Raw genomic sequence first — 15810 nt, forward strand, 5'->3', positions numbered from 1 at the left:
TTAAATTGCAACACTGTTAGGGATTTTGTCTGGCGACAAATAACAATAATCCATTGTCAATCCCTCATTCCGAAGCTTGATGCTGTTGGTCACCTCATCTAGTTTCTTGCGGAAAGTGTTTATGGCTTCCTTCGCTGGTTGCTCTGTGAAGTACATATCTGGATACATGCCTAAGAACAGCTGGGGGAAAAAGTAAATTCTTCAGAGAGGCGAACAACATTTTTCATTCTTTTTACATGGTAAACTGGCCCTTTTCTAAACTCCGCCACCTTGGTGACTTTCATTCACTCAGACAAGCTTATAAAACACCCCGGGAAAAAATTGGGGATTTTCAGAGAAACATGCTCATAATGTGGAAAAAAACTCTATCTGTCTACTCTGTCTGTCTTTCTTTCTTTTTTCAGCCATGTGTCTTTAAAATGAACTTTAACTTGAAAATGAAGCAATAACCTGATTAAGATCAGCAGAGACTTCAAATCAAAAAAAGTGCTTCACAAAGTTAAGGATTAGTTCACTTTCAAATGAAAATTAGCCCAAGCTTTACTCACCCTCAAGCCATCCTAGGTGTGTATGACTTTCTTCTTTCTGATGAACACAATCGAATAAATATTACTAAATATGTTGAACGAAGATGATGAACGAAGGTCTTATGGGTGTAGAATGACATGAGGGTGAGTAATAAATAACATTATTTTCATTTTTGAGTGAACTGATCCTTCAAGTTGAGGTAGGTGGAAATCATTACGGTAACCCAATAATATTAGTAAACTCTGAATAATGTTACTACTACATAATCACTATGATGTGAACTGTTTTCTTACTGTCCTTTCTATGACCTTAATCTAAACATAAATGAATTGTACCTGTTATACATGCTCCAGCAACAATATTTCACTTTATTTTCTAAATAAATTCTTTAAGATAAATTATCTCTTCTATAACTTAAACGTTTGGACGTTAATTGTTTCTCATGGGGTCGTAAGGTATTTTTAGCATTTACAGGGGTTAGTCTATGATTTTATTGCTGCCTGAATAAAAAATGTCAGTGTTTTTCACCCGCCTACTGTTTTTTGATGAACACCGTCGTGTGGTAATTTAATCGATGTCTGAATCCACATTTCCGAGTTTACAAGAAGAGATCAATTCAGAAAGGACTGTTTAAATCTCTTTTGACCACTGTGGAGCACCGTACAGTAACTGTTGCGCATTTTTCAATGAGGAGTAAGCTACTAGCCAAATGTATTAATTTATTTATTATCATTACAGCGCGTCAGTTATGCGTTGATGTGCCATGAAATTATTGTGGGGCAAATTAAATGTAATGTTAATTTAATAATAAAAATAACCTAATAAGAATAATAATAGGCCTAATAAGAATAATTTAACTGGCCAACATTAATAGTAAATGCCAACTCTTCTTGATCGCCAATAGCTGATGATTTTGACAACATTTATTGACATCTAATTGACAACAGCTATTGTTGACAAATGATCATCACCTGTCGACACAACCTGACAGCGGGGAATATGTGTGTGCCCATCCACTACACTACTGATTGGGATGCCTTCACGAAGGTGGTTGGGAACCTTTTATTCTCAGTTTTTTGCTTCCTCTCAACATGGCGACTGGTTAGAGTGATTTTTAAAGTGGGACTTAGCGAAGGCTCAGTCTTTTTTTGTTTTTTTTTACTGATACCTTGATGCCCTATACTCTCAGCTAGTAACAGGATTATTCTTTTTTATATTAATTTGGACAACATTTCTGCCATGTCCTCTACAATTTCAGGTGGAAAGTATATCCAAATCAGATGTCAAACCTCATGTTCCTGGAATCGAGTGAGGCCCCAAACTGTTCCTAGAAGCTTACTGGAGCAATCACGGTCAGGCAGGGTGTCCATGATATATTCCAGATCCACTTGGCCCTTCTGTTGAGGAGGTGGTTTGCGCATGGTGGAAGGACTGTTGGGGATCCAGCCAAACCAGTCAAACTGGAATGCAAAAGTTTACTTGCAGATGTTAGCTAATACTGTAGATATTATCCAGAATTTTGCCTAACACTTTTAATGCTCTTGCCGCTGATATGATCTCACCTGTCCAAAGTTGACTGCAGAATGCTGTGCTGAAGCTGTGAATATCACAGCAGTCAGGTACTCGGCTAACTCCACTCGAGTTGTCAGAGACTTTGGAAAGTCTGTAAACAGTGGTAATATGTATTTACCTTGTGTACGTTTAAAGGTGACTTGATGCATACATTCATATAGAATTTCCAAGATCACAATTTGCAGACAAATGCACACGGATATTCTGCAAAAGTTGAACCTGTACTCACTATCACTGTCACAATCATTCACGCCAAAGGAAACATCCTTAACAAATTCTTGAATCTCCACATCTTTTTGAACCTTCTCATCGCTGTCATAGTAGATGTTGACCACATCAGAAACAAAACTACAGGAAAATCAATGAGATGACTAATCAACAAATAATAATTAAAAAAATCACTGTATGCCACATTTCAAACATTTGAAAACATTTTCATTGGTGTATGTGGGATAATAATTACAGGATCGCAACTGTTGTTCCCCGACCACTTACCAGTGTATTGCCTCCCAGATCCTCATGCCATCATCTCTATAATAGTACTTGGGTGCATCTTCCATTCCTCGAGCTTTTATGGCCTCAGGGAAACACAGGGACTTGTAGGTTAAGGTCTCCATGGCCTTCTTCATCACTTCCTCCATCCCAGCTCCACTTACGCTACTGATCTTTAGATACAGATAATTCATAAACATATAAAGATATTTAGAAATTACATACTGCACTATATTAGAGAAGAAAAAAAACAGCTAACTAAATACAATAATGATTTGTTAAAGGGTTAGTTCACCTAAAACTGAAAATTCTGTCATTAATTACTCTCCCTCTTGTCATTCCACACCTAAAAGTCCTTTATTCGTCTTCAGAACACAAAATTCGATATTTTGGTAACATTTTATAATAACTGCACGCTATGATTCATTAGTTAAGTGTTAGTAAATAGTCAGTTCATCATTTATAAAGCATTAATAGCAGCTTATAAATACAGCTATAATTGCTTTGTTCTTAATTTATAAGCATATCTATAATGTGTTTAATAATTGTATTTTCATACTTTATTATTGACCAATTTCCTGTAAAATTTACAATAAAAAATGGCAGCTGTGGTTGCAAGAACTTTACTGTAAAAAAATACTGTACCACTTTTTTAGGTTTTACAGGACAGCACTGTCTATTTTACAGTTCAAAACCATATAATTTAAAGGTTTATATTGTCATAATTACAGTTCATAACTTTATTTGTTAAAAAACAAAAACAAAAAAAAACATACTTCATTAACTGATATAATGTTAATTTACCAATCAATTGAAGTAATAATATCTGTTTTGTACCTTTATAATACATTGACAACCACAAAATGATAGATGAGAGTCACATGATGAATCAAAGTTCATAACAAGCAGCTTATCCACAAGCTGAGAAGGACAACACTAATATATAGAAGGTGTACACAGTGTCAACGACACAAACACCATCATGGTGATGCACATGAAATTTAAAAATGCAATAAACATTAATTTAACAACATTAGATGTAACATAAAACCCTAATGTACATAACATAAAATAATAAACGTTATTTCAACATGAATGTGAAGTGTAGGGAATTGTGGGAATGTCAATTTACGTTTTTTCAATGACTTGTTAGTTTTCACTTCCTAAAACTGTAAATTTAATAGTATTTTACCGTAAAATCACATTAAATGTACCATTAGATATATTACAGTTATACACTGTATATAATACGGAAACTTTCTGTAAACTGATTAACTGTTTTTCACTGTAGCATTTTTAGTCTTTTACTGTCAAAATCGCGGTAATTTTCTACAGTGTATTACATTATTTACAAACCAGTTATTTAGGAGTTCAAACTATTCAAATGTACATTTATACATCTTACTTAGACATGTAGTAATAGTTACTCAGTGTGTTAATTAATGCTTTATTAACACATGTTCCTACTGTAATTCATGAGTAATTCAGGTCGTTATAAAACATAGTTAACTATTTCTGTTAGCTCATCTAAAGTAAGGACTATTTATGCCTCGTAAAGCTTTTACAAAGGAGATGTAAAGGATACAGAAACTGCATAGTAAACTAAGCCTTTGCAATCTGATATACAAATACATTTCTGTAAAGTGTAAGAGGCATAAATAGTCGTTACTTCAGATGAGCTCACAAAAGGTAAACTGAACACTACTAAATGTTTTATAACTACCTGAATTAATGAATGAACTGCAGTAGGAATATGTTAATAAAGCATTTATTAACACACTGAGTAACTATTACTATGTCTAAATAATAATATGTATAAATGAATGTTTAAATAGTTTATTAATCATTTACTTACATTTCCTAAATTATCTTATGAACCACTGACAACTGGTTTGTAAATAATGTAATACTTAATTTAGAAATAATAAACTGATTATTAATAAAGTATGAAAATACAATTATTAAACATTATAGATATGCTAAATCAAGAATAAATCATTTATAGCTGTATTTATAAACTGTTTATTAATTTCTATTAATGCTTTAGAAATTGACTGTTTACTAATGCTTAACTAATGATTCATAGCTTGCAGTTTTTATAAAGTGTTACCGATATTTTGGATGAAATACATTTTTTTTTTTAATAAAGTTGTTAGTTTTGTTTTGTTTTTGTGCACAAAAACTTTTGTCATCAAAGTTGAACCACTGTAGTCATGTTGACTATTTTAACAATGTTTTTAGTACCTTTCTGGACCACAAAATGTGCAATGATGTTGCTGCCTATGTGTGAATCAGAAACCCTCAGATTTCATCAGAAATATCTTAATTTGTGTTCCGAAGATGAACGAAGGTCTTGCGGGTGTAGAACGACATGAGGGTGAGTAATTAATGACATAATTTTCATTTTTAGGTGAACTAACCCATTAATCCTATATTAAGGACAGAATTTACAGCTTGCCAGACAAAGATGATATAATCACATATGAATAGAATTACTTTGGATCCTAACAAGACACTGTTTATCTGTGGATATATTAAATTAGGTGTAAAGCTACCTTGCTCAAGACCCCGTTTTCACTGATGAGCTTTTCGCGGGCCTCTGCGTTGATTGCAATTGTGAAACGAATATGAGGTATCAGCAACTGTAAGAAGCAAACAATTCACTTAAATGTGTGCATTAAAATTTTAAATGTATTTGAAAGGAGCATGACTGCGAATGGAAAGACAGGTACCTTGTATACAGGATGGACCGGAGCGAGCTGTCTGTACATGGCCATTCCGAAAACCTCTGATATCAGATGTGTCTTGAGAAGGTGTGTGACCAACTGGTGTACGTTAAAGTCGGAAGATTTTACCCACATCTTGGCAAGCATCCAATCATTCTCATTATCGTTTGGGAGAAAGATTGGGCTCTTTTCCCCTGGGTGTTGAGTGAGCTGTAAAAAGTAAATTCACAGCAAAAGTTTTTTTTTTGTTTTGTTTTTTAACTTAATTTATGTTTTCAGTTGATACCAGTTCTTTATGGGATACATACTTGAATGGCAATTGGCACAATTTGGTTCAATCTGTTCTTGTACAGTAGGCACATGGGTGCAGTCAAATAGTATGGGGTGTTTGTTTTTGTCTTGTTGGCTGGCACTCCCTCCAGTATTTCATAATCCGCTATGTAGATGTTTCCTTCCTGTAAAGACAGAGATATTTTATTAGTGTACACTTTTAAAGGGATAGTTCACTCAAAAATGAAAATTTGATGTTTATCTGCTTACCCCCAGCGCATCCAAGATGTAGGTGACTTTGTTTATTCAGTAGAACAAACAATAGAATCAGTAGAATCACACAAACTGATCGTTTCGTGTCTTAGGACATCAATGTGTCGTCACGAGCCGCAGGGTTTAATTTGGATTTGTCTGTCGTGTTTTATTTACTCTTATAGTCCAAGTTCCTACTGACTTGCATTATTTGACTGACAGATGGCAGCGTTTGGAGTTAAAAATCATCATTTGTGTTCTACTGAAGAAACAAAGTCACCTACATCTTGGATGTAGGTGGGGTAAGAAGATAAACATCAAATTTTCATTTTTGGGTGAACTATCCCTTTAATAGATATTTTATTAGTGTATAGTTTGGAACACATGGTTTGTAGTTTAAAATAACATTGAGTCATTTACATAAAGTAAATGATGTAAACAATGTCACAATGCAGTAAGTCTTGGATTTAATCACTGACCAACTCTTCAAGTAATTTATGTATTTATGTTTCTGACCTTTAATTCCTCTTGAAGTGTGTAACCTCTCTGCAGAGAGCCCTCCACCATCTCATGTGTAACTGGAAATTTGTCTGGAAGTTTCTCACACTTCTTGATCATGACAGGATTGCAGCCATTCAAAAACTGATAGCCAAACATGTAATCCGTATTCCAGTCTTGCATCAAGTTCTCTGTCCAGTTTTTAAAAAGGAAAACTGAGTCAACTGTCAAATGTTTTACAGGTGTGAAAAAAGTGCCCTCAAATTGTTGGTTTCCCACAACAATTGTGTTTGGATATATAGTTTTTGTTTTAATGATGAAAAATAAACAAACTACAATAACAACAAAACATTATTGACAAAAAAAAAAAAAAAAAGAAATAATCCAAACCTAGTGGAGTGTTCTTGTAGTTATAATTTTCAAATATCTTTTTAAAATCTCCTATATCTTTCCAGGATTCAAGGTGACCTATTATCCAGTCCAAGCCTAAATCCACAATCCTGAAACAGAATAAATACAGTGTATTTATAGACATGAACATGGGACTGCTTTTTTTCTGAATTTCATTTTGGAAAAGTGAGGAAAAATTCAGTATCAAATCAACAAGGGCTGTGGCCTTGTGACATGTTCCTCCAAACTTACACTCTATGCTCCGAGGGAAGCCCGGGCGCCACTGGTTCCATCTTCAAGAAGAAAAATGACAACATTTACTTGTACAGTTACACCAAGAATTAAGAAATAGAATAAGCCAGGATTAGGCTTTAGGTAAAGTAGGATATTTAACACATGCATATTGACACAAAACAATAGCACTGACATATTTCAAGATATATCAGTGCAAGTTTTTCTCAGTTAAGATGGCTCAAACATGCATTTTAATCTTGGACTAGCTTAAAGGTGCTGTATGCGATGTTTCAAATTCGTTGTTGAACTGCTGATATTTGAAATCAACCCAAACAAACCCAGCCCTCTCTTCATTGCTGCGCCTCCAAAACTCACCCTCCAATCCTAACCACCCTGCTCCAAGTCGGTCTTGAACTCCGCCCCGATCGCTGCTGGCATGCGAGGTGAATGTACTACCAATGACGCTAAACACTGCATTATGTAGCAGCCGTCAGTGTGCAGAGGTTTACCTGCACAACTCTCACTATGTGGCCTCTGTTACACACAAATGCGAGTGGGTGTCTGTTTATCACAGCTGACGCACAACAAAATGCTGCACGAAAAATAAAGCGCAGATGATGAACGAATGACAAGGAAGCACAGAAATGAACGTACAGTACACAAGAGTAAATTGTTGTTAATCGCCAACAGCACAGCAGCTCCAGACAATCAAACCCAGTGTTACTTACATGATCAGGAACCAAAGCAGTCTCCACATCTGTTTTCAGGCCTTCCCTCCAGCGCTGGAAAGCTTTTCTAATATAAACGTGGGTCCTAAAGAGTTTGCCCAGTCTTAAACCTTCATTCCAGTGATATTCTTCTGAACTCTTTTGTATTGTCCCATCTCTCATTCTGCAGGGTTTTTTTTTTATTGTTATTTCCAAATCTCCCACTTGCTCATTCTCTCTCTTCGACTATCATTTGCCCCCTAATGCTGATTGGTTAGACATTTGTTGTTGGTGTCAGCCTGACTAACTTCCAAACAGTGTATTTGAAATAATACTGAGTCCACCTTTAAGCCTCATCTGTGAAACCAGGCAATTATTTTGTAACAGAGACCTGTTTTTGGAAGTGCTCTAAAATGTGTCAGCATTGCCAGAAAGCCAGAGTGATTAGTCACATGGCATTTACAGCTCAGGAAACCGGCTAAAAAGAAAAAAGAAGTTCCCAGAATCGAGTGCACAAGAAGTTAAGATCCATTGAGATAAATGGAAATCCTCCTTGTCTAAGCCTAAAACATTACTTTCTACCTCAAATAAAGATTTGAGTTTGAGGCATGACAACTAATGAGCCATTTAGCAGGGGGTAGAATATCTGAACACTGGCATAAAAAAAAAAAAAAAAAAGTCTTTGCATTTTTTTTACTTCGTCAGAATGGTTTGAAACTTGGTAAAGGTTTTGGCACTTGCTATGTAAACACACATACAAATAAATAAAATGAAATCACCACAAGGTGGCGCAGTGGTACGGTTTGGAACATAATAATGAAACAATCGCATTATAACATTTAATCTCATCTCAGCTAATTATTTATATAAATGGTGCATAAATGTGTTTATACTGTATAGTACTAACCAGTGTTATATATATATATATATATTACACAATCAATTTTTACAATAAATAAAACAATAAAATTGTGGATTACTCTGAAGTTTTACTTTTAAATTACTTGAGTTTTTAATCCATGGCAAAAGGAAGTAGTTCTGCACAAAAGACATTTTTTAAAAGAGACTCCATTGTTGCTTTTTTACACATGTTGTCGTTATTTACACACTTGTGGCATCAAACTGTTGTATAAACACAATATCTCACTTGTACACTGATATAGAGCGATATCACGGCTTCTTGTATGATATTGCTTATTTATCTTGTGCATGTTTGATCAATGCTTGACAGTTATCTACATTTTGCATCTACCTAAATGTGTTTTGTAACCCCATCCCCCCATAACTGAATCTAGAGTAGAATGAAGAAAAACTACAACAAATCAATATTTTTAAAGATTGCAACTGTTTCATCAAACCTGAATATATCCTGTCTAGAAACCAATTCTTCTCGTCTTTGCTTTTTAAGCAATTCGGTGTCATCCTGAGGCAGTCGAGCTAAATGAACGCACAAAGAAATGCATAACACACACATATGATAATGATATTAATAATAATAATAATAATGCTTCATTAACAACTGGATAATGAACAAAGTAAGTGTCATCTAACCAGCGATAACAGGGGAACTCAAAGCAGTCTCCAGAGCATGATTTCACTCTGATATGACTACAAAACCACTGAGAATTGGGCTTTTCAATTTTCACCTGGACAATGTCTCCAAGGTCCTTCGCACAGATGTCAAAGGAGATCTCCTGTAATAACACCTTTCATTAGACACACGTTATATAGGAAAACAAACAAACATCACTCACACAGGCTTTGGTGAACAGGGATTAATCCTAAATTTTGCGACACTGCTGACCTATAAGATAATTTCTCTAACTTCAGTGGTGTCCAATCCTGCTTCTGGAGGGCCACTGTCCTGCAACGTTTAGCTCCAACCCTGATTGAACACACCTGAACCAGCTATTCAAGGTGTTAAGCATACTAGAAACTTCTAGACAGGTGTGTTGAGTCAAGCTGGAGTTAAACTCTGCAGGACAGTGGCCGGCCCCTCCAGGACCGAGTTAGGACACCCCTGTCTTACTTAATTTTAATTTATTTTCTTTTCATTGTAATTTTATCCCAATATAAATAAATGAGTATCTACAGGTATTGTCCCCACATTAAACCATTCCCACAGAGGCAGAGTATTTGTATGTGCAACAGAAAAGAACAGAAAAAAATGGTTCTGAATAGTTGCTTATTATTACTTTAATACTTTCTGTTCTTTTACATATGAGTATACAAACAAGACGAGGCAAAACAATTTTTATATATTATATTAACATAATTGGTAACACTTTATAATAACTGCACACTATGAAGCATTAGTTAATAGTTATTTCATCACTTATAAAGCATTAATAGACATTAGTAAGTAGTTTATAAATACAGCTATAATTGCTTTATTCTTGATTTATAAGCATATCTATAATGTGTTTAATAATTGTATTTTCATACTTTATTAATAATCAATTTATAATTTCTAAATTAAGTATTACATTATTTACAAACCAGTTATTCAGGAGTTGTCAGTAGTTCATTTAGTAAGTGTAAGTAAATGATTAATAAACTATTTAAACATTCATTTATACATATTATTATTTAGACACATAGTAATAGTTACTTAGTGTGTTAGTAAATGTTTTATTAACACATATTCCTACTGCAATTCATGATTAATTCAGGTAATTATAAAACATTTAGAAGTGGTCAGTTAACTATTTTTGTGAGCTCATCTAAAGTGAGGACTATTTATGCTTTCTAAAGCTTTTATAAATGAGATTTAAAGGTTCGGTGATCTTCTGCACTGCTGTTCTCTAATGTTTTAAAGTTAGTACTGAGGTAGTTTTGACACTAGGAATGTGTTAATAAAGCATTTATTAACACACAAGGTAACTAATACTATATGTCTAAATAATAAGATGCATTAATGTACATTTAAATATTTTATTAATCATTTACTTACACTTCCTAAATGATCTTATGAACCACTGACAACTACTAAATTACTGGTTTGTGAAAAATGTAATACATAATTTAGAAATGATAAATTGATCATTAATAAAGTATGAAAATACAATTATTAAACTCATTATAGATATGCTTATAAATCAAGAACAAAGCATTTATAGCTGTAGTTATAAATGGCTTACTAATGTCTATTAATGTTTTATAAATGATGAATTAACTATTTACTAATGCTTAACTAATGCTTCATAGCGTGAGTTATTCTAAAGTGTTACCACATAATTAAGTCTTTAAAGTTCTTACCTTTATAAAACATGTCACCAGCATTTTGTCACTGCTCTGATTCTTTGAGTCCAGAAGTGTCACGGAAAAATTGTTTACTTCCCCACCACCAGTAGATAGCAACACCTTGTAGGTCACCATTGTGCCTGCATGAAAGGACAAGTCATATATACAATCTCTGGATCCTCAGTTTAATTCTTAATAACTTTATAAGAAGTTCACTTCTGAGTCTCTTATTTGCTCCCCTTCCCCTTTTTTTCAGTTTTTTTTTCTTTTAAGGAAATGAAAAGGATTTCTTTATTTTATTTACTCAATAGCCTATGAATGCAATATGAATTCATAGCTCAATAAAAAATATATAATAAATGCAGCAGTGTATTCTACATTTAGTTGCGCAATCAACTTGTGATTGGCCATAATATGTGGTTGCAGCCAATGGACATGCTTCTCTCAGTGCGCAAGGTCCAATCATCAGAGCAAATCACTTCAGGTAAATTCACTGAAATGAACTGAGAACATTGTAACAACACAGCCTTGTTTTGATACTTTCAGCATGTTTCCGATAACAACATCTGAAGTTTACGTTTTACGTGGTGTGAGAAAGTCACATAAACCATGCGAAAATCATGTTCAGACTCAAACGGATTTCCAGAAATGCGATTTAAATAGGATTACAAACCACAAATAAATCCTTCAGAGTGACAGCTGCACCTGATATTCCCTGATTTTATTATATTTTAACGAACGAGTCATATACCTCTCAGTTTTGTGTATCTCAGTTTTCTACCTAATTTGTGTTCGGTAGATTAACAATGGTCTTACAGGTTTGGAACGACATGAGGGTGAGTAATTAATGACAGAATTTTCATTTTGGGGAGAACAAACACTTTAAGATATTTTTGATGAAATCTAAGAGCTCTCTGTCTCCTCCATAGACAGCAATATAATCACCAATTTCAAGGTCCAGAAAGGTACTAAAGATATTGTTAAAAAAGTCGACGTGACTTCAACCTTATATTTATGAAGCGATGTAAATACTTTTTATGCACAAAATCCATTTTTATCTTTTTATTTCAACAAAATCCTTTCTTCTGTGTCATTCTCATATGCTGTTTAAGTTCTACAGATATTGATGAATAATTTAATATTTTAGTTTTGTTAACCTACTGTTTGTTGTGTTTGTTTTATACAGTAATTTCAATGTATTTGATAGTTTAAGTGACTACAGTCAGGTTTTCGTCACCACCATCAGATGTGTCAACTCCGTCAGGTCTATTTCACCTCCATCAGATGAATATTTTGATCATTTTCGTGATTTTCATTTTGATATTCTGTATTTTTTGAGGAATTGTTGGTCATATGTGAAAATGTAATCTGTCTGCTATGTAGCGATTCATACAGTTATTAATCAATTTATGGGTGAAATATGAATATAATAAATCATAAAGCTTTATGATCAATTATGATACATATGTCGACCCAAAAGGGAATTAGGTACATATATGTGAATCAATTACAACCAATCATAATTAATTACATATATGGTCAGTTGTAGTTTAATAGTTTTAGAGAAACTATACCCCAGTTTGTCCAGCAAACTGTTAAGTTTATAACAGAAATGTTATCCTCTGGCCATGAGGATAAATTCCTATGAAAGCATCAAACGTAAAGCGATTGTGCAAGATCGAAGCGTTAAAGTGACCTGGTTTTCGTTGAATGAGCAGCAGAACAATCAAACATGAATAATGTGTTTAATATATGAAAACTATTACTACAGAGGTTATACATCTAAATACAGAATATACAAATATATACAAGAGTGGAAGTAAAGACAGGAAATGAGGGATGGTCAAAGAATGGCAAATTACAACAGTTAACCCTTTGAAAGCCAGCACAGAAATCAGTTTAAACGCATTTCAAGAAATTAATACTTGCGTATTGGTTCAAGTCAATGTGCAGTAGAGTTTCAGTGCGCTTGGCTTGGTTGGTCCTTTCTGAGAGGGTTTCTCCGGCGGGGCTTTCAAACGAGGTTTAACTGATGCGTAAGATGACAGAGAAGAAAGAAGAGAGAGAGAGAGTCCAAGGCAATGGTTGTCCCGGGAGAAACTGAGCGTGTGATGACAGCGCTGTCGCCTGCGGCAGTTCAGGGGCAATCGAGAGACAATCAGGAGACAAAGGAAAAAGCTGCATGTCATTGCTTTTATGGAAAACCAAGCTAACACAATCTCCTGAGTTGGAACGGCCAATAGATGCATAGCATTTTTTGGCGGGCAAAGTTCCTTTGTCTTGTCTCCTGGATGAATTTGCATAATTTATGAGTATCAGATTGGATTTCGAGCTGGAGTCCTTTCTTCACAGTATCATTTAACAAATAGAACAATGCATTTGACAGCCATGTGATACACATAGGTGAATGAGACGTGGAAAGAGCTTTAAAACGAATCCAAACTCGACAGATAAAAACAGCATATAAAAAGTTATGGTTTACAGACAAATTTATCATTAAAAGTAAAACGAACTCAACTATAGTTATTTAAACTAAGTCTAAACACTAGGAAGCATACATGCACTTGACATACATGACGGGTACATTTTGGCATAATTTTATACATACAGTTTTCAATGCATGTTTGCGTGTTTTTGTGTGTGGTGTGTGTTAGAATGTGATCTGGCACCTAGTCCACATGAGGGGCCCTTTGATGTCCCAAGAGCTAGGAAATGGGACTAGCTCTGTTTTACCTTGGAGGGTAACAAAGGTATCACAGTCCAGCATGCGAGAAGCATCCTGAAGATTGCAGATTTTATTGCCTGTCCTGATAAGTGTGCATATGCTACAGCTAACATGAGAATGTGTTTTAAAATTAAAAAAAAAAAAAAGTACATGTAAGATACATAAATGTAGTTTAATTTCTCTGAGTACAAGGTTTTATTTTTCAATATTGCAACCTGTTTTGTCCCACTCTGATTCTCAAAAAAATCAATAATTTTATTTACAATAATTATATTTTTCTTTATAACTACATAAATGGCTCTAGATAGGTTTTGTTTTATGGTGCTGAATTATCAACACCTTCTACCTTATTTTAATTATTCTCAGGTTAGTTAAAGAAAGTCCAATCTGCACTAATTCATAAGTAATTGAAATCTCATACTCACAAAATAGGTCTGCAGAAGACTTCTCCGTGGTCTGTTCAGCTCAGTTTAGAAATCAGAGACTTATGGCAGGCGAGCTTCTTAGGCCCAATCCCAATTCTATTTTATACCCCTTCCCCTTCCCCTTACCCCTACGCCTACCCCTTCTCCTTGCCCCTTGAAACAGAGTGTCAAGGGGTAGGGCTGAAAATATTCCCCTAAGAAATGGGACACCACTACTAGACCGTTACACGTCATCATAAGTCGTCGCTAGCTCCTACGTCATAGATGCGCCGATGTTTATCACACACTTCTAATAAAGGCCAATTCACACCGCACCGACAACAGCCAACAAACGCCAACAAACTCTTCTGTTGGATCGGTGTGATACCCCTGTTGGCGTTGGTCGGAGTCGGTTTTCTGAACGTGTTTAATCGGCATTTGTCGGGTCGTGGAATGTCTGCGCGGTGTGAACAGTTTTCCAACAGACGGCAACAAACTCTGATGTAATCTGACCTGGCCACAAACCGTTGCCATGACGATGAGGCAAGTCCCCTGCAAAGACAGCTGTTTGATCGCGCCCGCGCCTCACACACACACAACAAAGCAGTGGAAACCTGACATCGCAGCTTGTTCGTTATAAAAAATAAAATACTGTTAAAAAAATAAAATATACAAAAGGTACAATAGTCCATAGTGCAATCCGTGCCATTGAGCAAGAGCAGCTGCTCCACTTCACCAAAAGAGAGAGGTAACGTTAACCACTATGAGAGCAACGCAGGTTTACCTTCAGTTTCGTTTTTAATAATTCGTTTTGGCTTGTTTAGCTACATGGTTGTATATGCTTATGGGACTCGTTAATAAAAAGGGTCGCGCTAAAAAAAAGCCTTAAGATGCCATCGATAGCTGTAGTGATCTCTGCTGCTTGGGCGACAGCTATTTTTTTGCATTTGTCTTCAGTTCTTCGCATAAGACAAAGGAGACGAGCCTGCGTGTTTCCTCAGGAGTCCCTGGTTGATGCAGAACATACAATACTGATGAATAAGCACACAAACTGAATGCACTTTTTGTTTATATCATGTAACGTACACGTATTTATGGACGTAACCACAACAAAACAATACATTAATCAGGCATGCGGCAAAAAAAGTTAGCTGCCACCGGATTTGAATTTATGTTGTCAAATCAACGCGGGTTTCAATAAAATATAAAAAAATATGTTGTGGAACTATCATAAAGTAAAAAACATTACAACTTTTTTCATAGCGATTTTAACAAATCTTTTTTTCGGAGAACATAACCGTATACATGAACACAAGATTAAAGGCAACATAAAACAAGTGATTATTTATTACTAAAATACTGTTTACCGTAAAAAAAAAAAATACTTACATTTATGGGTCTCTCTGCTCGCTCGGTCGGCCATGTTGGAAATTTATCATACCCCTTCGTCTGAAGTGTGGTCCCGAAAAATCTTCGTTTGAAGGGCTACCTGGCCCTTCCCCCTACCCCTTCCCCTCCAACCAAATGAGAATTGGGACACCCCTACCCCTTCACGTGAACACGCGAAACAAAGGGGAAGGGGTAAGGGGTAGAATTGGGATTGGGCCTAGTTATAAGTAATATAGTTTTATTGATTACAAGTAGGGTTGGGTATCGTTTGAATTTGAACGATTCCGATTCCAATTTCGATTCCTTGTTTTGATTCCGTTTCCTAACGATTCTCGATTACGATTCTTTTAAGAGGCAGGGTCAAAAAAAGTTTGGGATAT

The 15810-nt window shown here is 35.1% G+C and overlaps 1 protein-coding gene across 1 annotated transcript; it reads right to left on the bottom strand.

Moving 5' to 3' along the window:
• Positions 1 to 15572, bottom strand: LOC137025213 (polyunsaturated fatty acid 5-lipoxygenase-like). Its single transcript, XM_067393239.1, has 16 exons — positions 15431 to 15572; positions 10928 to 11052; positions 9316 to 9363; positions 9028 to 9106; positions 7472 to 7536; positions 6981 to 7021; positions 6729 to 6838; positions 6357 to 6529; positions 5627 to 5773; positions 5325 to 5528; positions 5148 to 5234; positions 2596 to 2765; positions 2330 to 2448; positions 2091 to 2191; positions 1818 to 1988; positions 1 to 180 (listed from the first exon to the last, which is right to left on the bottom strand). Exons 1-16 carry the CDS (start codon positions 15462 to 15464, stop codon positions 1 to 3), a joined length of 1854 nt encoding a protein of 617 aa, XP_067249340.1. The 5' UTR covers positions 15465 to 15572.
• Between the last annotated feature and the right edge of the window lie 238 nt (positions 15573 to 15810).

The sequence above is a fragment of the Chanodichthys erythropterus genome, chromosome 8 (genome assembly GCF_024489055.1).
Source record: "Chanodichthys erythropterus isolate Z2021 chromosome 8, ASM2448905v1, whole genome shotgun sequence".
In the NCBI taxonomy this organism is placed as follows: Eukaryota; Metazoa; Chordata; class Actinopteri; order Cypriniformes; family Xenocyprididae; genus Chanodichthys; species Chanodichthys erythropterus.

What these genes read in the sequence shown, in the direction of transcription:
- LOC137025213 (XM_067393239.1), bottom strand. Translation starts at nt 15,464, where the DNA reads ATGGCCGACCGAGCGAGCAGAGAGACCCATAAAT. An exon ending in ACCTTGGAGACATTGTCCAG is followed by an intron (nt 9,107 to 9,315) that starts GTGAAAATTGAA and finishes GCGTTCATTTAG; the next exon opens with CTCGACTGCCTCAGGATGAC. An exon ending in CTACAAGAACACTCCACTAG is followed by an intron (nt 6,530 to 6,728) that starts GTTTGGATTATT and finishes AAAACTGGACAG; the next exon opens with AGAACTTGATGCAAGACTGG.